The following is a 23177-nucleotide window of genomic DNA, read 5'->3' as shown; positions in this document are numbered from 1 at the left end:
CACAGAAAGATGCATGTACAAAAAGGCCCCCAGACAAGAGAGGCCTGTTCTGGAAATTTCAAATCATTAAGTGTGTCTACAGAACAGATTGTTGGGGTGAGGAGGAGTAAGGAAAGATGAAATTGTAGGAGGGTTTGCTTCCAATAATGTTGGAGCAACTCCTATCACAACAATCATCCTTCAGATATCAATTATAGGCGCTGGACAGACTATATCAAAACAAATGCCTGAAAGCACTGGGAAATGACCCAAAGCAGGCAGGAACCAGAAAGGAGTTGGCATTAAAAAGCAGGGAATGGCATGGATAAATGTCTCATTTTTTTTAGTTTTCATCAGAGGACAGGCCCAGGTTAGTGCCTCAGGGAATTACCCAAACTCTGATGGAAACATACCTACAGTCTTCCTTCCTGAAAAACAGAGAACAGTGAAGTAAACACAGCAATTGGAAAGTGAAAGGAGAAAATCTGGGAGAAGAGAGCCACAGAGGAGGAGCCCTGAGTTTTCCATATAAACTGTCCGATCTCTGGAGAAATGTAGCAGAATCCAAAAGGTCTATAAAGTATCTTTCACAATATCAGGATATAACGCAAATTACTAGATAAATGTGTGCTAATCAGTTTTGTTACCATAACAAAATACCTCAGATAATCAGCTTACATAGAGAAATGGTTTATTTTATCAGAGTTTTTTTTTTATCACAGTTGGCCCTGTTGCTTTGGACCGGTGATGAGAAGGGGCTGGAGTCCCATACTCCTCTTTGGAGGCATGTACCCAGTGACCTAAGGACTTCCCACAAGTCCCCACCTTGCAAAAGTCCCACCACCTCCCATGAGTGCCACTCTGGAAACCAAGCCTTTAAAACATGAGCCTTGGGGGGACATTCAACATGCAAATTATAGTTATACGTACTGAAATGAATGTATGAATATGAAAACAGAAAATTTGAATCATATTTGTATTCTCCAGAGAAACAGAAACAATAGGAAATACATAGATATATAGAAGGAGATTTATTATGAGAGGCTTGATTATGGATTATGGAGGCTGAAAAGTTCCGTGATCACTATCTGCAAACAAAAGTGCCAATGTCTGAGGGCAGGAGAAGGATGGCCCAGCACAAGCAGAGAGTAGAATTTACCTTTTGCTCACTTTATTGTTTACTTAGGTCCTCAACAGATTGGAGGATGCCTACACATGTTGGTAGAGCAATCTTCTTTACTCAGTCTACCGATTAAAATGAGAACTTCTTAGTTGGGTGCAGGTGACACATGCCTATAATCCCAGAGGCTCGGGAGGCCAATGCAGGAGGACTGCAAAATTTCAAGCCTCACTTGTTGCAATTTAGAGGGACCCTGTCTCAAAAAATAAAGGGCTGAGGATGTGGCTCAGTGGGAGAGCACCCCTGGGTTGAATCCCCAGTATTAAAAACAAACCCCCAAAAATGTAAAAAATAGTTTTAAGAGAAATATAAAAGATTGCCTACTTAAAGCAAAAATTACAAATGTTTTGCTTTATAGCATCTATAGAGATAACATATATAATAACTGGAGCTTAAAGACTGGGCCAACTGATCATGGACTGGAGTCTGTAAAACTGTGATTAAAAACTCTGAAAAAAAAATATAAACATTTTCTCTTTGTAAGCTGATTATCTCAGGTATTTTGTTATGGTGATGAAACTGATTAGCACACAATTGTATAGTAAATTTTACGATAAGTGGCATACAAAATCAACTCTAAATTGACTGTGAAAAGTCAATGATGTATATTATAATTCTTTTCTTTCTTTTTCAAAAGAAAAGAATTATAGGGTTGGGGTTATGGCTCAGTGGTAGCGTGCTTGCCTGGCATGTATGAGGCACTGGGTCGGATTCTCAGCACCACATATAAACAAATAAATGAATAATGGACCATCAATAAGTAATTTAAAAATCTTTAAAAAAATAAAAGAATTATAATATACATCTCTCCACCCACCCACTCCAAGCTGGTCTCCAGGTCACCCACTCAGATCATTCTCCTACCTAATCAGGTCCTGGGGATTGAACCTAGGACCTCTTGCATGCTAGATCAGCACCCTGCCTCAGCCCTTTTTGTTTTTTATTTTGAGACAATCTCCCTAAATTGCTGAGGCTGACCTCAAACTTGAGATCTTTCTGCCTCAGGCTCCTGAGTACATGGGATTACAGGTGTATGTTCCCACACCCTTTCCATTCTCATCCCTACCCCTTTTAAAATTGTGTGGTTTGTTTTCTTTCGTTTTTTTTTTTTTTTTTTTTGAGGTTTTTTTTTGAGGCTTTTTTTTTATTGGTTGTTCACAACATTACAAAGCTCTTGACATATCATATTTCATACATTAGATTGAAGTGGGTTATGAACTCCCAATTTTGGTTTGTTTTCTTATTGTTAAATTCTTCATATACTCTGAATACCAGTCCTTTGATAGACAAATTGGCAAATATTTTCCCCCGGTCTGTGATTTTTCACTTCCTCTCTCTCTCTCTCTCTCTCTCTCTCTCTCTCTCTCTCTCTCTCTCTCTCTCTCTCTCTTTGCTACTGGGATCAAACCCAGAGCTTTGTGTATACTAGGCAAATTCTCTACCACTGAGCTATGCTCTCCGCCCAAATTTTTCAGTCCCTTGACTGGGTTAATGGAATCTTCTTTCATCAAGACACTGAGATCACCGTTCATTACTTTCTTTGTTTTATGAAGATCTTTGTACAGCATTAAAAATAGGGTATTTGTTGGGTGCACGGTGCAAACCTGTAATCCCAGGAGGCTGAGGCAGGAGGATCATGAGTTCAAAGCCAGCCTCAGGAATTTAGGAAGGCCCAAGCAACTCAGTGAGACTCTGTCTGTAAATAAAATACCCAAAGGGCTGAGGATGTGGCTAAGTGTCCCTGAGTTCAAAAGGGTATTTTGGCTTGTGTTTGGATGTTTGTATTCATTTATTATGAAGTGGAGTGAGAATAAGGACTGTGACAACGTATAACATGCTTAATAAACTCTCCCTTCCCTTCACACACAAACAAAAACTTTGTCTCCAAAAACATCTACCAAAGCAAACTCTAGTAGACCACATTGGTGACAGTTGTACCTTGTTTTACCCAGCACACAAACTCAAGGACCTTGTTACTTCTTATGTCACTTGGCATTGGAACAAAGTATTGCCTGGCATGGTGGCTCAAACCTGAGGTCCTAGCTACTCAGGAGGCTGAGGCAGGAGGACTGTTTGAGTCCAGGAGACCAGCCTGGGCAACATATTGAGACCTTCTCTCAAAAATAGAGTACTCAGGGGCTTAGGTTGTGGCTCAATAGTAGAGTGCTTGCCTGGCATGTGTGTGTCAGGAGCTGCCATGTGGGAATCGAGCGCCCCCTAGCTTTGAGTGATGAGAGTGTGGAGTTGTGGCAAGTCAGCCACCGGCTGTGTGTGTGAACTATGAGCACTAAGCACACAGGGTGGACTGAATCGATGTTGCTTCTCTGTTTGGGTGGGCAATATAAGCGTCTTTTCCTTCTCTCCATCTATGATCCCCATACAGGGCAAGATGGGCGTGGGCTTCCTAGATGTCAGTCAACCTGCTGACAGCAAAACTTTACAAAGCTAGACTCAACCCCCTGAAATCTGACCCCTTGCCTCATTTGAATGGCTTCTCCCCAATAAAAGGGTTCAGCACCCATGCTCCTCGCTCTCTTTCTTGCCTGCCTTCCCTCCCCATGGGTGCTGCAGCTGAGGAGCCGTCACTGAACCCCCCAAAATAGGTACTTTCTGTGTCTGTGTATTCACTTATTTCCCAAATTCACTAGGAGTGACCCTGACTGGTTTAGTCGTGGGACTCAACACATGAGGCACTGGGTTTTATTCTAAGCACAGCATATAAATAAATAAAATAAAGGTCCACCAACAACTAATAAAAATATTTTTAAAATAAAGTATACAATTCAATTGTCTTGAAAAAACCAACAACAACAAACAGTGTCATAGAAATGTGTGTTGACAAATTTGTTTGAACTGACAGCAAATGACTCTGATTTAACTGACTGGTTTTACAGTAAGGACCAGCTTTGCCAATTAGATTTACGTGGCATATATTCTAAATCCATTGAATTTAATCTGCAGGTCCAATCTTTTGAAGAATATTTCAGGTATATAAGATAAAAGTACCTTCCCCTTCCAAAAAAAAAAAAAGAAAAAAGAAAAGAAAGAAAGAAAAAGAAAAAAAGAAAGGAAGAAAGAAAGAAAAAGAAAAAAGGAAGAAAGAAACAAGATTATTAAATCAACAAAGACATATTGAAAAGTATTCTAATTTTTCTAGCCCTTTCTGAATACATCAGGGTGTTTCTAAGTCAAAGTGTAATTGACAAACCTAAGCAGAGTTTTTTTGGCTTACATCCCAGAAAATAAGAAAGTGAATACTTCCAATGACTTCTACAACACAGATGATTTCAAATGTCTGTTTTCGACAAAAAAATAAAGAGAAAAAAATCGAATCAAGTTTCCAGCTGAGAAATTATTTTTAAAAAAACTTCTGGTTTTGCTCTCCAATGGGGGCAAGAAAACAAAAACAGCAAAACCAACCCAAGAAAAAACGAACAAATAAAATCATGAAATTTTTTTTCTATGATGGATCCCTATAGGATTTGGGGTGCTTGTTGGGTAATGGGCTTTCAGCCCTCAGAGGGCATCAAGGAGACTGGAACAATTCTACATTATTGTAGAGATTTTTAAAGTTTAGAGATCAGTTACTCGATCTTGACTGCGTGGTAGAATCACTTGCGGGAGGTTTTAAAAACCATCCGAGCCGGGACCCCATTCCAGACATGTGAAATCACACTGTCTGTGAGAGATGCCCGAACATCGGTATTTTAAAAAGTGTCCCAGTAGATGTGCAACTGGTGTTCTTTAATCCCTTCCCACTTTTTTTTTTTTTTTTTTTTAACCAGGGATTGCACTCAGGGGCACTCGACCACTGAGCCACACCCCCAACCCACCCCTATTTTGTATTTTATTTAGCGACAGGGCCTAAGTTGCTTAGCACCTTGCTTTTGCTGAGAGGCTGGCTTTGAACTGGCGATCCTCCTGCCTCAGCCTCCAGAGCCGCTGGGATTAAGGGTGTGCGCCACTGCACTCGGCCCCTTATCACTTTTTTAGAGGGCTGGTTAACACCTAGTGGGCGCATCCCCATTCATGAGTTCCTGAATCGAACCCTCTTTCTCCTTCTCCCAAACGATGTGGGTTTGCATCTTAATGAGGGAGACCGGGAGCAAGCTAAAGAGACTCTCTGGAACATCTCTGGCACGTTCCTAGCGGCTTGGGGCAAATTGATTTCCCAGGCAAGTGGCCGCCACCGAAGGCCAGCTCTGCCCACAGAAGGCCAGCTCTGCGGCGTGCAGGACGGCAGCGGGTGGGTCCTCGGTCCTCGGAGCGGAAGAAAGCAAGCATCGAGGGACCGCGGCGGGGAGGGGAAGAGGCTGTGGGGAGGAGGAGGAGCCAGTGGGGACTTGGGCGCCCGCTTCCGAGTCCAGGCGCCTGGGTCACCATGGCTGGCCCGAGCTCCAGTTCGGCGATCCCCGTGTGGCTGACGGAGGAGGACCTGAACTGCATCATCTGCCAAGGGCTGCTGACCTCGCCCGCCACGCTGCAGTGCGGCCACAGCTTCTGCTGCGAGTGCTTGAGGAGAGCGTGGGGCGCGCGGGGCACCGGGGTCGCGAGCCACCCCTGGGCCTGCCCCACCTGCCTCGAGGGCGCGGCGCTGCGGCCGAAGCTGCGAAAGAACACGCTACTGCAGTACCTGGCGGACAAGTTCAGCTGGGCGCAGAACGAGCTGGAGGTCGGCCCGGAGCGGGTCCTGAGCCCGGTCCAAGGGCCCGAGCACAGCCCGGCACCGCCGCGGGTAGGGAGCCTCGCCCGCAGCGCCCCCTGTCTCCTGCAGGCTGCCCGCGCCGCCTGCCCTACCCCCCTGCGCTCTCCCCCGGCCACTCAGCTGCCCCCCTGACCCCTATCTTCAGGTCTTTTGGTGTATAACCAGGAACAGAATTGTTGGATCGCATGGTAATTCCGTATTTAACTGACTGAGGAACAGCCAAACTGTTTTCCAAGGTGGATGCGCCCTGTTCTGTTCCCACCAACAATGAATGTTCCAATTTTTCTACATCCCTGTCAACACTTGCTATTTTCTGGATTTTTTTTTTTTTTTAGTACAGCCTTACAGCTCCATAGAGGTGTCAAGTGGTATTTCGCGGTTTTGATGTGCATTTCCCCCCAGCACCGATGATGCTGAGCATCTTCCCGTGCGTATTGGCCCTTGGCGGATCTTCTTTGGAGTTACAGCTATTCAGAGTCCTTCGCCGTATTTAAATTGAGACTCCTTTTGGTTGTTTTTGAGTTTTAGGAATTCTCTGTATATTCCGAGTATGAATCCCTTACCAGACTCATGATTTGCAATTATTTTCTCCCATTCTCTGAGTTTCCTTCTATTCGTGTCTTTTGAGGTACATTTTTTTAAAAAATGTTTATTTTTTTTTAATTGTAGTTGGACATAATACCTTTATTTTACTTATTCATTTTTATGTGGTGCTGAGGATCGCTCGCAGGGCCTCACACATGCTAGGCAAGCGCTCTACCGCTGAGCCACAACCTCAACCCAAGGTATATTTTTAAAATAATTTCTTATGTCGAATCTATATTTTTTCTATTGTTGCCTATACCTTTGGTGTTATATTCAAGAAATTATTGCCAAATCCAATGTTATGAAGTCTTTGTCCTGTTTTCTTCTTAAAATTGTATTGTTTTAGGCCTTACATTTAGGTCTTTGACAGATTTTGAGGGGTGTGTGTGTGTAGGTGTGTTAGAGTATAGAATCCAGAGCCTCACACATGCTAAGCATGCACTTTACCACTGAGCACACTGAGCAACACCCTGAGTTTTTTGAGTTGATTTTTGCATATGGATATCTGGTTTCCCCAGTACCATTTGTTGAAAAGACTCCTTTCCCCCATTGAATAGTCTTGACACTCTTTGTCAAAAATCATCTGAGGGGCTGGGGTTGTGGCTCAGGGGTAGACCGCTTGCCTCCTAGGTATGAGGCAATGGGTTCAATCCTCAACACCACATAAAAGTAAATAAATAAAGGTATTGTGTTCCTCTATAACTAAAAAAAAAATATTAAAAAAAATCATTTGAGGTATAGCCCTTCCTTAACATTTATGAGGCCCTGGGTTCAACCCCCCAGTATGGCAAATAAATAAGTAAATAAAATAAAATAATACTAATTTGACCGTATATATGAGCACTTATTTCTTGGCTCTCCATTCTATATTCTCTATTGGTCTATATGCTTGTCTTTATGCTAGTACCACAGAGTTTACAGTTCACTTTATTTAGTGCTGGTTCCCAGGTCCAGTTTTATAGGACCCCCCAAAGCCCAGCTTTGCTCTTTTAAAGGTGACAGTACCGGAAAACATCACAGAAGTCGTCCAGAAGCTGACAGACCTGGTGGGACAGCTGGTGGACATTGTCAAGAGACTCCAGAGGCAGACACCTCTCTCAGAATCTGGACAAGACAACATTGTGAGCACGGTAGGCTCAGCTGGGTGAGAAAAAGTTGAGAAACAGGGTAGGGCTAGGGATGGCTTCCAAGAGAACAATATGAATATGTTTGAGGACTCAAGATCCAATAAGTCTCAACTGTATGGGGAGGAGGAAGGTACTGGGAATGGAACCCAGGGCCTCACTCATGCTAGGCAAATGCTCTACCACTGAGCCACACCCTTAATCTCAACCAAACATGAATGACTGGAAGTTTGATGAGTTACAAAAGCTCCAAGTGGACTAAGATTTGTCTTTACCACTCCATCTAACAAACTTTCTCTAAGATCACAGAGGCCTGTAGGTCAGGTTTATAGACATTCTGGTTCTTATCTTCATTGACCTTTCAGCAGCCTTGGTATAGTTGATCACATCATCTGCCTTGACGCTCTTAGCACTTTTTCATTTTATTTTTCTCTGGCTTTAACTTCTTAGCTTTTGGGACACAAATTTTCTGTTTTTTTCCTCCATCATTTTCTGGTGGGTTCCTTTCAGTGTGTTTTGTAGGCTCGCTCTCTCTCTCTCTCTCTCTCTCTCTCTCTCTCTCTCTCTCTCTCTCTCTCTCTCTCCCCCTCTCTCTGAGCAATTAAATGCTAGAATTCTTCAAGGCTGAATTGTAGATCCCTTTCTAACTACCCTCTCCCCCCCAAAAAAAGTGGTCTCCCCAACACCCATGGTTTTTTGTTTGGTACCAAGGGTTGAGCCTAGACATGTTTTACCACTGAGCTACATACCCAGTCCTATTTTTTATTTTGAGATAGGCTCTCACTAAATTGTTAAGGGTCTTGCTAAGTTGCTAAGGCTGCCCTTGAACTTGTGATCCTCCTGCCTCAGTCTCCCAAGTTAGAGGAGGATCACAAGTTGCAGGAGGATTGCAAGTTTGAGGCCAGCCTCAGCAACTGAGTGAAACCCTGTCTCAAATAAAAAAAATAAATAGGGCTGGGGATGTAACTCAGGAGTAAAGTGCCCCTGGATTCAATTCCTAGTACAAAAGAAAAAAAAAATGCTTGAACAATGTGAACATGTAGTATGATATTCACCATGGCAATTTAGTTAATCTCCATGAACTTCAACTTCTTTTGTAATATGGGGAAAATAAACTTGCCTTGTGAGGTTGTTATGCAAATTCTATACTTAGGCTGGGCCAGCCTGAGTAACATAGTGAGATCTAACATGTGGAAAGTACTCAATAAGTATAATACTTATATTATGATTGGTGATAAGATTGGAGGATAGATTATACAGAGTTACCAAAGAAAACTGAGTAGATGAGGGGCTGTCTTGGGGAATAAATAGCAGGATCTGAGGTTAAAGAAAAATCAGGAAGCATTGTTACAGGTCAGAGCTAGATGTAGCCATATACGTACATTGGCTTTTTTTTTAATTATTATTTTTTTTAGTTGTAGTTGGACACAATACCTTTATCTCAGTGTGGTGCTGAGGATTGAACCCAGGGCCTCCCCCATTCTAGGCAAGCGCTCTACCACTGAGCCACAACCCCAGCCCCCTTATATTGGCTTTTGAGAAGGAATATATACAATGATAGATTTGGGAGATTATCTGACCTTTATGGCTTATCTCAGTGAAGCTGTATAATTTATTTTGTAAGGTCCATAAGATGGGCCTAAACTTTTTAATTTGTGTATTACCTAAGAAAGTCTTGTTTATTGAAAAAAAAAGTCAGAAAGTATGTATGTAGCATTTAAAGAAAACGAATTAGGCTGGGAGTGTAGCTCAGTGGTAGAGCATGTGCTTAGTATGCATGAAGCTCTCAGTTCAATCCTAGCTCCACAAAAAGCAAGCAAACAAAAGACAAATTAAAATCCTCCATAACACCATCACTCAGAAATAAGCACTTTTGAGCCTGGTATTGTGATGCAAGTTGGTAATTTCAGCAATTGGGAGGATGAGGCAGGAGGATCATTTGAGCTCAGGAGTGTAAGACCAGCCTAAAGGGCTGGGGTTGTGGCTCAGAGGCAGAGCACTTGCCTAGCATGTGTGAGGAACTGGGTTCAATCCCCAGCACCACACCGAACTGGGTTTCATCCCCAGTTTCCACCCCAAAACAAAATAAAGGTATTATGTCCATTTACAACTAAAGATATATATATATATATATATATTTTAAAAAGACCAGCCTGAATAACATAGTGAGACCTCATCTCAAAATAAATAAATAACAAATACTCCTTAATATTTTGCTATACTAATAGTATTCCATATCATTTTAAAGGTACATTTTGAAAGCCTTATCTTAAAAAAACCTGCTAGGAGGTAAATGAAAACATATTCGAGTGTACCGTATTTTTTAATTTGAATTTCTGCCTGAATTATCTATTCATATCTTGTGTTGTCTTTTAAAATCAATGATGGGAAGCTACGTATGGTGGTGTACTCCGGTAATCCCAGAGACCCAGGAGGCTGAGGCCATTGGATGTCATATTTGATGGGTTCCAATGGGTACTTTCATTGATTTGCTGTTTTCTGATGAGTAGGCCTTGTCTTCCGGGGAGGACCGTGGCTTGACTTCTCTAAACCTAGAAACTTTCAACACATCACAAGGGAGGATGGGAGAGATTCTCCATGATCTAGAAGAAATTCAGAAAAACTTACAAGAAAACTTCACATGGAAAGCGACTCCCGAAGAGCAGACCCAGGGTGAGATGATTTTATTTTGTGGAGGAGGATTAAACGTAGGAGCTGGGTGGAAATGACCAAGTGGCTGCCGGGCTTTGTTCTTTGGGGACAGGATCCCAGAGTGTGGCTGCTTCATCTCTGTGGGGTTGTAAATCAAGTGGGAGTTGGCTGAGGTGTGTTTGTGACTAGGCAAGTTTGGGGACCTGATTGGAGGTGTGCTGTATCTCAGGCCCTGAATAGACTGAAACTCGTTTTCTAAAACCCATAAACGGAGATCCTAGCTTACTGCTTATCATGTTATCCTCCCAAGGAGGTTTGGAAATAGGCTGCTTTTGATGTTGGTTTTTGAGATGGGTCTCGCTATGTTGCCCAGGCTGGTCTCCAGTTCTTGAGCTCACAGGGTCCTCCTTGCCTCAGCCCCCTGAATAGTTGGGACTACATGTGTGCACCACCAGCCCTGGATGCTTTTTAATTTTTTTTTAATTTTTTCTAATTAGTTATACATGATAGTAGCATACATTTATGCACTTTGATATATCATATGTAAATGGAGGATAGTTTCTCATTTTTCTGATTGTACATGTTGTACAATCACATTGGTCATGCAGTTATATATGCACATAGGTAGTAATGTCTCCCCTCTTTTCACTCCCCTCTATCTAAAGTACCTCTGTTCTTCCTAGCTCTGCCCCCCTCCCCATTGTGAATTAACATGCATATTAGAGAAAACATTTGGCCTTTTGTTCTTTGGGATTGGCTTATTTTGCGTAGCATGATATTCTCCAGCTCTATCCATTTACTAGCAAATGCCATAATTTCATTCTTCTTTAAGGCTGAGTAATATTCCATCATATATATGTGTGTGTATATGTATATATATGTATATATATGTATACATATCACATTTTTTTTATCCATTCATCTGTTGAAGGGCACCTAGTTTAGTTTTGTTCCATAGTTTAGCTACTGTGAGTTGAACTGCTATAAACATTGATGTGGCTGCATCACTGCAATATGCTGATTTTAAGTTCTTTGGGTATAAACTGAGAAGTGGGATAATTGGGTCAAATGGTGGTTCCATTCCAAGTTTTCTGAGGAATATCCATACCATTTTCCATAATGATTGCACCAATTTGCATTTCCACCAGCAATGTATGAGTGTACCTTTTCCCCCACATCCTCATTAACATTTATTGTTGTTTTTATTCTTGATAATTGCCATTTTGACTGGGTGAGATAAAATCTTAGAGTAGTTTTGATTTGCATTTCTCTAATTGCTAAAGAGGTTGAACATTTTTTCATATATTTGTTAATCGATTGTATTTTTTCTGTGAAGTGTCTGTTCAGTCCTTAGCCCATTTATTGATTGGGTTATTTGTTTGTTTGTTTGTGTTAAGTTTTTGATTTCTTTATATATCCTGGAGATTTAATGCTCTATCTGAGGTGCATGCAGTAAAGATTTTCTCCCATTCTGTAGGCTCTCTCTTCACATTATTGTTTCCTTTGCTGAGAAGAAGCTTTTTAGTTTGAATCCATCCCATTTATTGATTCTTGATTTTACTTCTTGTGCTCTAGGTATCTTGTTAAAGAAGTCAGACATGGTAAAGGTTTGGGCCTACTTTTTCTTCTATTAGGCATAGATGCTCTCTCTGGTCTAGTGCCTAAGTCTTGTTTTTTTTTTTTTTTTTTTTTTGGTACCTGGGATTGAACTCAGGGACACTCAACCATGGAGCCACATCTCCAGTTCTATTTTGTATTTTATTTAGAGACAGGATCTCACTGAGTTAGCACCTCATTATTGCTGAGGCTAGCTTTGAACTCGTGATCCTCCTGCCTCAGCCTCCGGAGCTGTTGGGTGCCTAAGTGTTTGATCCACTTTGACTTGAGTTTCATGCAGGGTGAGAGGAGGTTCAATTTTATTTTGTTGCACCATTCATTGAATAGGCTATCTTTTCTCCAATGAATGTTTTTGGTGCCTTTGTCTAGTATAAGATAACTATATTTATGTGGCTTTGTCTCTGTGTCTTCTATTCTGAACTATCGTTCTATATATGTTTTGGTTTCAATACCATGCCATTTTTTGTTACCATGACTTTGTAGTATTGTTTAAGGTCTGGTATTGTGGTGTCTCCTGTTTTACTCTTCTTGCTAAGGATTGCTTTGGCTATTCTGGATCCTTTATTTTTCCAAATGAATTTCATGATTGCTTTTTCTAGTTCTATGAAGGATGTCATTGGGATTTTAATGGGAATTGCATTAAATCTGTATAACGCTTTTGGTAGTATCACTATTTGCCGATGACATGATTCTATATTTAGAAGAGGCCAAAAAATTCCACCAGAAAACTTCTAAAACTCACAAAAGAATTCAGCAATGCAGCAGGTTATAAAATCAGCACCCATAAATCAAACGCATTCCTACACATCAGTGATGAATCTATTGGAAGAGAAATTAGGAAAACTATCCCATTCACAATAGCTTCAAAAAAAGTAAAATACTTGGGAGTCAATCTAACAAAAGAGGTGAAAGACCTCTACAGTGACAACTACAGAACACCAAAGAAAGAAAGGAGGAAAACCATAGAAGATGGAAAGACCTTCCATGCTCCTGGATAGGCAGAATTAATATTGTCAAAATGGCCACACTGGGGCTGGGAATGTGGCTCAAGCGGTAGCGCGCTTGCCTGGCATGCGCGGGGCGCTGGGTTCGATCCTCAGCACCACATAAAAAAATAAAAATAAAGATGTTGTGTCCACCAAAAACTAAAAAATAAATATTAAAAAATTCTCTCTCTCTCTCTCTCTCTCAAAAAAAAAAATGGCCATACTACCTTGTTGCTTTTTATTTGTTAACTAGTAAATGTCTTTATTAACAAAGCATGCAACTGTATAGATAATTTTTATGCATTCTTTTCAAATATAATCTCTGGGGTACATGTTAACGTGTCAAACAGTAACAATGTAGAAAGGGCTTTCTTCTTGACTTTGTGTGTTCTCTGTTCCCCCAGAATTATGTGAAAAGTTACAGCAGCCAGTTAGACATTAGAGATTAGCTCTGGTCTCCCAAAACCCTACCTCCTGGTCGGGCCACTGCTAACTTTATGTACTGTAGGGATATATCTCTCATAGCTTTCTAATATTTAAATAATCTTGCTCTGCTTAAAAAGTCATTCCTTGTTCAAGTGAGAAGCATGATTCCTTGGAGAAAGTTTCTTAAGGAAAATGATTAGAGGGCAGTTTATTAGTTGATTCAGAAATTATCTGAGAAATAAGAGTTGTCTTGGTCTCATGTAATCCTAAACATAGTGATTTTATTTATTAATACAAATTTCAGATCAATTTTTGAATTATGAGGTTAAGTTAAAAATGTTTTATTTAAAAAGCAAAACTATGTGTAGGCATACAACAAAAGTTTCTCTCCCACCCTGCCCAATTCTCCCTTTTCAGTTCACCACTTTTTATTAGATCCATTCTGAATTTTTTTTAATTTTTATTTTTTTTAATTTATTGTATGTGGTGTTGAGAATCGAACCTTGTGTTTCGCACTTGCTAAGCAAGCACTCTGCTGCTAAGCTACAATCTCAACCTCCAGAATTTGATTATGAAAATATAAGCTAGTATAAATTTGCATTTTATTTCTCACAGTCTTACTTTTTTACACAAAAGGTAACACATTTATATTCATTGTTCTGTATGTTGCTTTTGTTCTACATCTTGGTATCTTTATGAATCAGTATACACAGGAGAGTGTTTTGTTTTTCATAGCTGCTTAGTATTCCAATCTATTCATACAGACATTTATTTGCCCAATTCTTTACTGATGGATACATGATTGTTTCTAATTGTTTATAATTACAATTAATGCTGAAGTCAATAACTATGTACATATATCATTTCACACGGGTGCAGATGTAATTGTAAGTTTGCCAGTAAAAGTTGCTGGGTCATAGGGTAAATTCATTTGGCATTTTGTTATATGTTGACAAATTTCTTTGTAGTTGGGTTATACCAATTTACACTCCTATAGAAGTATATATCAGTGCAATCTTCCAACTGTGTGTTGTCAAACTAGTTTTTTGACAATTTGTTGTGTAAAAGAGTGATTAGCAGTGTACCATACTTTTAATTTTAATTTCTCCTCGAATTGTCTATTCGTATCTTGTGTGGTCTTTTAAAATTAATGTTGGGGAGCTGTGTGTGGTGTTGTACGCCTGTAATCCCAGAGACTCAGGAGGCTGATAGGAGGATTGCAAATTTGAGGCCAACCTGGGAAATTTTAGTGAAAGCCTATCTAAAAGATTAAAAAAAAAAAAAAACACTAAAAGAGAATATATTGGATATTTTCTTGTTTTGTTTTTTATTCTGTGGTGCTAGGGATCATATATTGATACATTGCCAGGACCATATACAATAACACATTATATTTATTGTTCTGTATGTTGCTTTTGTTCTACATCTTGGTACCTTTATAAATCAGTATACACAGGAGAGCGTTTTGGTTAGGACTATAGACTAGTTGTTCTTCATGTCCCAGACTACTGAATCAGCATCTCTAGAAGTGAGTCTCAGGACTCTGCAATTTTGACAAACTCATTAGTAAATTTTGTAAATCTTATGCAGCACTTAAACAGAATAGTAGTATAGAGACTTGGTCCTGAAATTATTAAATTATTTTAAATGCCCAAGGGTTCCTTTCTACTTTTTTAAAAGAAAAAGCTTATGACTTATTCCCTTGTTGTAGTAGAGAAATGAGATTGTTTTAACTCTATTATAAAGAAACTTCTCAGTGCCAGGCATGGTTGATGCATTCCTGTAATCCCAGTGACTCAGGAGGCTAAGGCAGGAGGATCATGAGTTCAAATCCAGCCTCAGCAACTTAGAGAAGCCCTAACCAACTCAGTGAGACTCTGACTTTAGTAAAATATAAAAAGGGGCTGGGGATGTGGCTTGGTGGTTATGCACCCCTGGGTTCAATCCCTGATACCAAAAAAAAAAAAAAAGAAACTTCTCAATAATTAAGTTTTACATAACAAATATTTCTATACAGTCACCTGCTTAATGTAAACATTTTATTTTCCCTCTTACAAAACCTAACATTCATTTTGTAACCAGTGAGTAGGCAACCTGCTTTATACCCAGAGGGTTAATTCATCATAAAACTTTATTTCTTAATAATTTCCAGTGTTTTAATAGCTATTCAATAGCATTTAAAAAAAAAGTTTTTAGTTCTCAATAGATCCTTTAACTTATTTATTTATCTATATATTTATTTATTTATTCATATTCGGTGCTGAGGATCGAACCCAGGGCCTCACACATGCCAGGCAAGCGCTCTACCACTGAGCCACAACTCCAGCTCCATATTCATTACTACTTTAATAGTATATTTTGAATGTACATCGAGTGTAAATTTTTTCTAAGTATCTTTAAAGTTGGAAACACTCAAGTGTAGATTATTTACCTCCTCAACAGGGATGAGAAATGTTAGATTTAATAAAAGAAATAAAATAAAATAAAGGGGCTAGAGATGTTGCTCAGTGGTAGAGTGCTTACCTAGCATGTATGAGACCCTATATTCAATCCCTAGCTGTGCAAAAAAAAAAAAAGTAAATTATTTTAGCAGGTCACACAACCTATTTTAAAAAAATAATAATAAGCAACAATCTTATCAGCTAAATAGGAGAATAGTGTTATCTATATGAATTTAAAAAAAATTTTTTTTGTCAGTTCTGGGGACCAAACCCAGAGCCTCATGCATACTGACCACATTCTCTATCATGGAGTTACACCCCCAGCCTGAAGTATTTGTCTGTTTTGTGACTGACTTATTTCACTTAGAATAATATCCTTCAGGTTTATCCATGTTGTGGTATGTCAAAATTCCTTCTAATAAAGGCTGAATAGTTTTTCACTGATAACTCCATTATCAACCACACTTTGTTGTATCCATTTATCAGTGGATACACAAGTGTGTATCACTTGGGTTGCTTCAGGGCCCACTGGAATTTTGAGAATGGCTTCTCATGAACAACTCTTCTGTTCTCATGCCCTAAATTGCCACAGCCCACACCCCTAGACAAGGTCTTTCATCTCATAAATTGAATCTTAGATTATATGCCCCTGTCACTTCAAGGTACACAGGGGAAGAGCTCATCTTCAGCGTCCACATTTTAGGTTGTCCTTCCTTTTCTTTCTTTCTTTCTTTTCTTTTTTTTTTTTTTTTTTTTTTTGGTACTGGGGATTAAACCCAGAGGTACTTTACCATTGAGCTGCATCCCCAGCCTTTTTTATTTTTATTATTATTATTTTTTTAATTTTTAAATTTTGAGACCAGATCTCACTAAGTTGCTTAGGGCCTCACTATATTTTTGAGGCTGGTTTTGAAATTGCCATCCTCCTGCCTCGGCCTCCTGAGTCCCTGGGATTACAGGCATGGGTCACTCAGCTTTCTTTACTTTCTCTTCCCCTGTTATGGTCATTGCAGTCTAGCACATATAGTTGCTTTGAGTTAACAATTCAACTTTTGTACTTGAAAGGAAGTTAGGAAGTATCAGCAGTTTAGACAAAACTTACCAGTTTATATAGCAGTAGTTTAAGATATTGACATAGGGATCATGAGTATGGTGGGTATCAGGAGGATGCACATCCCTGGAACTGTATTAGTTAATTTATTTGATAAACATGCATCAGGGGGCTGGGATTATGGCTCAGTGGTAGAGGACTTGCATAGCATGTGTGAGGCACTGGGTGGAGTGGTTCACTGAAAACTAAAAAATATTTTTAAAAAATGCAACAGATACTTTCTATATGTAGGGCTCATATGGGGCTTCATGCTTAGAACACACAGATGAACAAGAAGCCGGGACCTTAGGGCTTAATGGGGAAACAGACAGTAAGAGTTCACGGTGAGGGGCTGGGGATGTGGCTCAGTGGTAAAGTGCTTGCTTCGCATGTGTGAGGCCCTGAGTTAGATTCTCAGCACCACATATAAATAAATGAATAAAGTAAAGGTCCATCAACAACTAAAAATATATATATATTAAAAAATATTCCGGAGCTGGGGTTGTGGCTCAGTGGTAGAGCGCTAGCCTAGCACATGTGAGACCTGGGTTCCATCCTCAGCATCACATAAAAAACCAAATAAACAAAATAAAGGTATTGTGCCCAACTATTTAAAGAAAAATTCCTCAGTGAGGAGCTAGCTGTACCTGGGCTGAATATATTGCCTGATCAGAAGTGTGCCACAGTATAAAGTAAGCCACGTGCCTGGATGTGATACTTGAATACCTCCAGTATGCCTTTGCTGATGGGCCTTTCTCTTTCCTTTTTTTTTTTTTTTTTATTCCTTAGTGGAATTCCCGAAAGCTCTGTCTTCCTCCTCATTGCCTGACCAGAGCTGCCCTCAACCTAGGAGGACCTCTCGTTTTGCTCAGTGTAAGTATGTGGTCCATTTAAAACTCAGGTTTGGGGGCTGTGGCTGTGGCTCAGTGGTAGAGCACTAGCTTTGCATGTGTGAGACACTGGATTCAATTCTCAGCACCGCATATAAATAAATAAGTAAAATAAAGATTCATTAACAACTAAAAAAAATATTGAAAAGAAACAACTGGGGGGTGCTGGGGTTGTGGCTCAGAAGTAGAGCGCTCACCTCACATGTACGAGACCCTGGGTTCAATCCTCAGCACCACACAAAAATAAATGAGATAAAGGTATTGTGTCCAGCTACAACTAAAAAAAATAAATAAATATTTAAAAGAAGAAAAAGGTAGAGCGAAAAGCAAGAACATACTGTCTGTCTTCTTGCTGCAAGGCCCACTCCCTGGCTGACTGTAGTTGTGTTTGTTGTCCAGAATAGGTCCCTCCACATGGGGAGTTGAGTACAAAGGCAAAGAGGCATTGAGACTCCCAAATTTCAGACTCAGCTAGACCCATGGGCACTTAGAGCCCAGGCAACCTTTGAATATCCAGGCGGGGGTCACCAATTACAGCCAACTGCCTGTTCCCCCACCTGCATAGGTGCTACAGCTGTCCGAGTCTGGGGAGTCCTTAAGAGCATGGATCATGGAGCTGGGGGTGTGACTCCCAGCATCACTAGCTGTGTGAGCTTGGATGAATCACTTCGTCCCTTAGAGCCTCAGTTTCCTCATTTATAAAATGGTGATAACAATAGCATTTCTCTTGTGGGCTTTCTGTAAGGATGCACAAGTGCATGTATGTGAAATAATGCATTGAGTGGTCATGGCACATAAGAGTTATCAGTTGTTCACTCGGTAGGAAACAATAGGGGTTGGGGTATCGCTCATTGGTAGAGCACTTGTCTAGCACGTCTGAGGCCCTGGATTTGATCACTAACCCTGGAAAAAAAAGGGGGGGGAGAAATAATATGAAATATACAAGATGAGGACCAGGGTTGTGGCTCAGTGGTAGGGTGCTTGTCTAGCATACGTGAGGCACTGGGTTCAATCCCTGGCACCACATAAATAAATAAATAAATAAAGGTATTGTGTCCATCTACTATATATATATATATATATATATATACACACACACACACACTCACACACACACACATACATACTTACAAGATGAATAAAATACAGACCTTAATCAGAAAACCAAAATTTAACTAGAGAGATCCAAATAGCAATGGTCATACTTGTAAAGCACAGGAATATTGAGAAAAATAAGAGATGATTTTGTGTTGGATGGAATTCAGCCAGCGGGAAGAGAGGGCTTCCTGAAAGATAACTAATGGGTAGGTGAAAAGTAAGGCAGCTGGATGTGGTGGCACATGCCTGTAATCTCAGTGGTGTGGAAGGCTGAGGCAGGGGGATTGTGAGTTCAAAGCCAGCCTCAGCAATGGTGAGGCACTAAGCAACTCAGTGAGACCCTGTCTCTATAAAATATAAAATAGGGCTGGGGATGGGGCTCAGTGGCCATGTGCCCTTGAGTTCAATCCCTGGTACCAAAAAAAAAAAAAGAAAGAAAGAAAGAAAAGAAAAAAGAAAAAAAGAAAAGTAAGGCAAGAATGGGGTATTATTCATATAACAATATCCAGTATATATATATATATTTTTTTTAAATATTTTTAGTTGTATATGGATTTAATTTAATTTTATTTATTTTTATGTGGTGCTGAGGATCGAACCAAGTGCCTCACACATGCTAGGCAAGTGCTCTACCATTGAACTATAACCGAACCCCCTTGATGTACCAATTTTAATGCATGTATGAGTAAAACATTTTTACCCCTCAGAACACAACACTGTGAGCTGGGGATGTAGCTCAGTTGGTAGAGTGCTTGCCTTACATGCACAAGGCCCTGGGTTCAACTCTCAGCACCACACACACACACACACACACACAAAAAAAAAAAAAACAACTACAATGCTGCTTTTTCTATTAGAGGACATGTTAGCCTGGATGATCCAAAGCCAGCTGATCTTGTGGTGGTATACTTTTCTCCTCAGGGATCCTCAGTCCAACCTTTGACTTGGGAAGCCTCTCCTGTATCCTGAAGGTATCTGAGGATCACCGGACAGTGACTGTGTCTCAATTCCGGCAGCCCTATCCTTGGAGTCAAGAGAGGTTTTCAACCAGCCAGGTCTTATGTTCCCAGGCCCTGTCTTCTGGGCGGCATTACTGGGAAGTGGACACGAAGTGCTGCAATAACTGGGCAGTTGGAGTCGCCTCTTGGGGCATGAGCCGAGACCGGATGCTGGGAAGGACTGCAGACTCTTGGTGCATAGAGTGGAAGGGAACTGGCCAGTTGTCTGCATGGACCATGGTCAAAGAAACTGTCCTTGGCTCAGACAGACCTGGGGTGGTGGGCATCTGGCTGGACCTGGAGGAGAGGAAGCTTGCCTTCTATTCAGTGGCCAGTCAGGAGAAGCTTCTGTATGAGTGCGAGATGGCGGCCTCCTCTCCTCTGCACCCTGCCTTCTGGCTCTACGGCCTAACTCCTGGAAACTCCCTGATCATAAATCAAGTACAAGTGTAAAGCTTCCTCAGGGGTTAAAACACAGTGGTCTCCTGGCCTCTCTCTCTGCCTTCAAGCAGGTGGCAACTCAACTTAAGAATCCCACTTTTGAAGTTCATCCTTTTGTGTGCTTCAGGATTAACAAAGCAGGCTTGAAGTTCTTGAACCCTGCACATTTCAAAGAAAGGACTGGCCTCTGACAGACTCATGAGAGGGGACCTATAAGCCCTTCAAATATCTTGCCTGGCATGAGTGGCTTGGTTTAAGTGGGGGCTTTGGGCCATGCAGTATCACCTTGACCTCTGCACGGGCTAGAGATTAAGTCAGCCATGTGGGCAGTGAGGCATGCCTATGTGACAGATCCCCAATAAAAGCGTTGAATACTGCGGCTTGGGGGACCTTCCCTGATTGGCAGTACTCCAGCCACATTGCCACACATCATTGCTGGGAAAATTAAGCAATGTCCTCAGGACCCCACTGGGAGAGGATGATTGGGAATTCTCTTGCTCTGTGTGCCTTTTTCTATTACTGATTTTATTCTGTGGCCTTTCACTACAGTAAACTGTAACTGGTAATGATTCACTGAATGCCAGGGTGGCCACAGGGACCCCAGAACCTAAGGGACATACATTACTTATCAGTCGCCATGTAATGATATTACGATGGATTTAGTGGTTTAAAACAATTTACATTTATTATCTCACTTTTTCTGTGGGTCAGGAGTCAGCGTCCAGCTTAGCTGAGGCTTCTGCCTCTGAGTCTCTCAAATTGCAGTTGACATGTCAGCTGGGGCTACAGTGTCACAGGAGGCTCAACCAGGAAGGGATCTGCTCCGGAACTCATGTGGTGTGCAGCATTCAGTTTCTTGTTGTTGAATTGAAGGCTGCCATTTCTTGGTGGCTGTTTATTGGAGACCACCCTCAGTTCCTTACCCCCTGAGTTTTTGCAACAGAGTTGCTTGCCTTCTCCCAGTCAATAAAGAAGAGAAAGTCTCTTGGCAAGATGGATATGAAGGGCTGGGGTTGTGGCTCAGTGGTAGAGCACTCCCTAGTGCATGTGACGCACTGGGTTTGATCCTCAGGACCACATATAAATAAATAAAATTATATTTTTTAAAAAGAAGGCTTCCTATGCACAGTATTAATTTATATAAAAAAGATGGATGTGAAATCTTACACAATAATTACATAAACATATAATGGCACATATCCTATTACCTTTGCCTTATTCTGTTGGATAGAAGCAAGTCATAGATCACACCCACACTTAAGGGGAGGGCATGAAACAAGGGTAAGAACTCCAGAATGTGAGGTGCATGGGGGGCACCTTATAGTCTGTCTGACATATATGTCATTTCTTACTTGATTTTTCCCTACTTTATTTATTTATGTATTTATGTATTTATTTATATTTTTCAGTGATAGGGACTGAACCCAGGGATACTCTATTGCTGAGCTACATTCCCAGCCAATTTTTAAAAATTTGAGATAGGGCCTCACTAAATTGCTCAGGCTGTCCTCACGTGATCTGCCTACATCATCTTCCTGAGTCTCTGAGATTTTAGACATACACGACCGTACCTGGCAAATTCCCCTATTTTTAAAAAATTTTATTATATAACAATACAGATACAGAAAACTACCCAAAACACATGTGGATCTTAAACATCCTGGAAACTACTATTCAGGTCAAGAAATGAAACCTGCTGCCCACCACAGAAGCTCTGTCATGTAGCTGAGTGTGGTGACACATACATGTAATTCCAGCAACTCAGGAGGCTGAGGCAGGGGTATCACAAGTTCAAAGACAGCCTCAACAATTTAGCAAGGCCCTAAGCAACTTGTCAAGACCCTGTCTTTTTTTTTTTAAGGTGGACACAATATCTTTATTTTATTTTTATGTGGTGCTGAGGATCGAACCCAGTGCCTCATGCATGCTAGGCGAGCATTCTACCACTGAACCACAAACCCAGCCCCTGTCTTTTTTTTTTTTTTTAATATTTATTTTTTCAGTTTTTGGCGGACACAACATCTTTATTTGTATGTGGTGCTGAGGATCAAACCTGGGCCGCACGCATGCCAGGTGAGCACGCTACCGCTTGAGCCACATCCCCAGCCCAAGACCCTGTCTTTAAAAAAAAATAATAAAGTGGGGGGGCTGGTGATGTGGCTTAGTGGTTAAATATCCCTGGGTTCAATCCCTGATACCCCCCACTCCAAAAAAGAGAAGAAGCTGCTTTGTCATGTGCCCCATTTCAATCACAACCCCCCCACACACATCTGAGAGCAGTCCTGACTTTCCCACTAATCACTTCTGTACTTTTCTGTAGAGTTTTATCACCCAAATATATGTCTGTAGCCACAAAACTTAGTCTTGCCCCCATTTTCAAAAAACTGGAATGCTTTTGGGTTGGGCTTGTGGCTCAGTGGTAGAGCACTTGCTTAGCATGTGAGGCATTGGGTTCAATAATCAGCACTGCATATAAATAAATGAATAAAGGTCCATCAACAACTAAAAAAATTTATAAATAATTGGTATGCTTTTTTAAAACAGCTTCGTTTTAAAACGAGACACAACTTACATACTGTAAAATTCACCTATTTAAACAGTATGAACCAGTGCTCTTTAGTGTATTTACAGAGTTGTGAAATCATCAGCATGATCTAATTTTAGAACATTTTAATCACCCCAGAAAGAACGCTTATACCTTTTACCAAGTGATTGGTCCTAAGTCTCCTACTCTACATATCTCCCCTACATCTCTGTCTCCGTTTCTTTTCCTAGCGATTCATCTGCTGAAGGACCCCCCAACTAGATTTGTACCTATTTTGAAGATTTGGAAATTCAACTCTGTTGGGTCAGATTGGGCAGAAAGCGTTGGCACACAACTAGCCAGGAAGCCTGGGGTGGTACACTTAACCTCTCTGCCTCTGTTTGTCTGTAAGATGGAGGCAGTTACCTTACCTACCCTTAC

The 23177-nt window shown here is 40.7% G+C and overlaps 1 protein-coding gene across 2 annotated transcripts; it reads left to right on the top strand.

Moving 5' to 3' along the window:
• Positions 1-5485: 5485 nt before the first annotated feature.
• Rnf135 (ring finger protein 135) lies at positions 5486-20589 on the top strand. Of its 2 annotated transcripts, none has more exons than XM_021728065.3 (5): positions 5486-5894; positions 7445-7570; positions 10084-10246; positions 17575-17658; positions 19695-20589. In XM_021728065.3, exons 1-5 carry the CDS (start codon positions 5541-5543, stop codon positions 20222-20224), a joined length of 1257 nt encoding a protein of 418 aa, XP_021583740.2. In that variant the 5' UTR covers positions 5486-5540; the 3' UTR covers positions 20225-20589. The 2 variants fall into 2 exon arrangements, with proteins under 2 accessions (XP_021583740.2, XP_013215220.2); XM_013359766.3 differs by having other exon boundaries at positions 5487-5894; positions 7445-7579.
• Positions 20590-23177: the final 2588 nt, after the last annotated feature.

The sequence above is a fragment of the Ictidomys tridecemlineatus genome, chromosome 3 (assembly GCF_052094955.1).
Source record: "Ictidomys tridecemlineatus isolate mIctTri1 chromosome 3, mIctTri1.hap1, whole genome shotgun sequence".
NCBI lineage: Eukaryota > Metazoa > Chordata > Mammalia > Rodentia > Sciuridae > Ictidomys > Ictidomys tridecemlineatus.
This window is presented reverse-complemented; position numbering and strand designations above follow the sequence as displayed.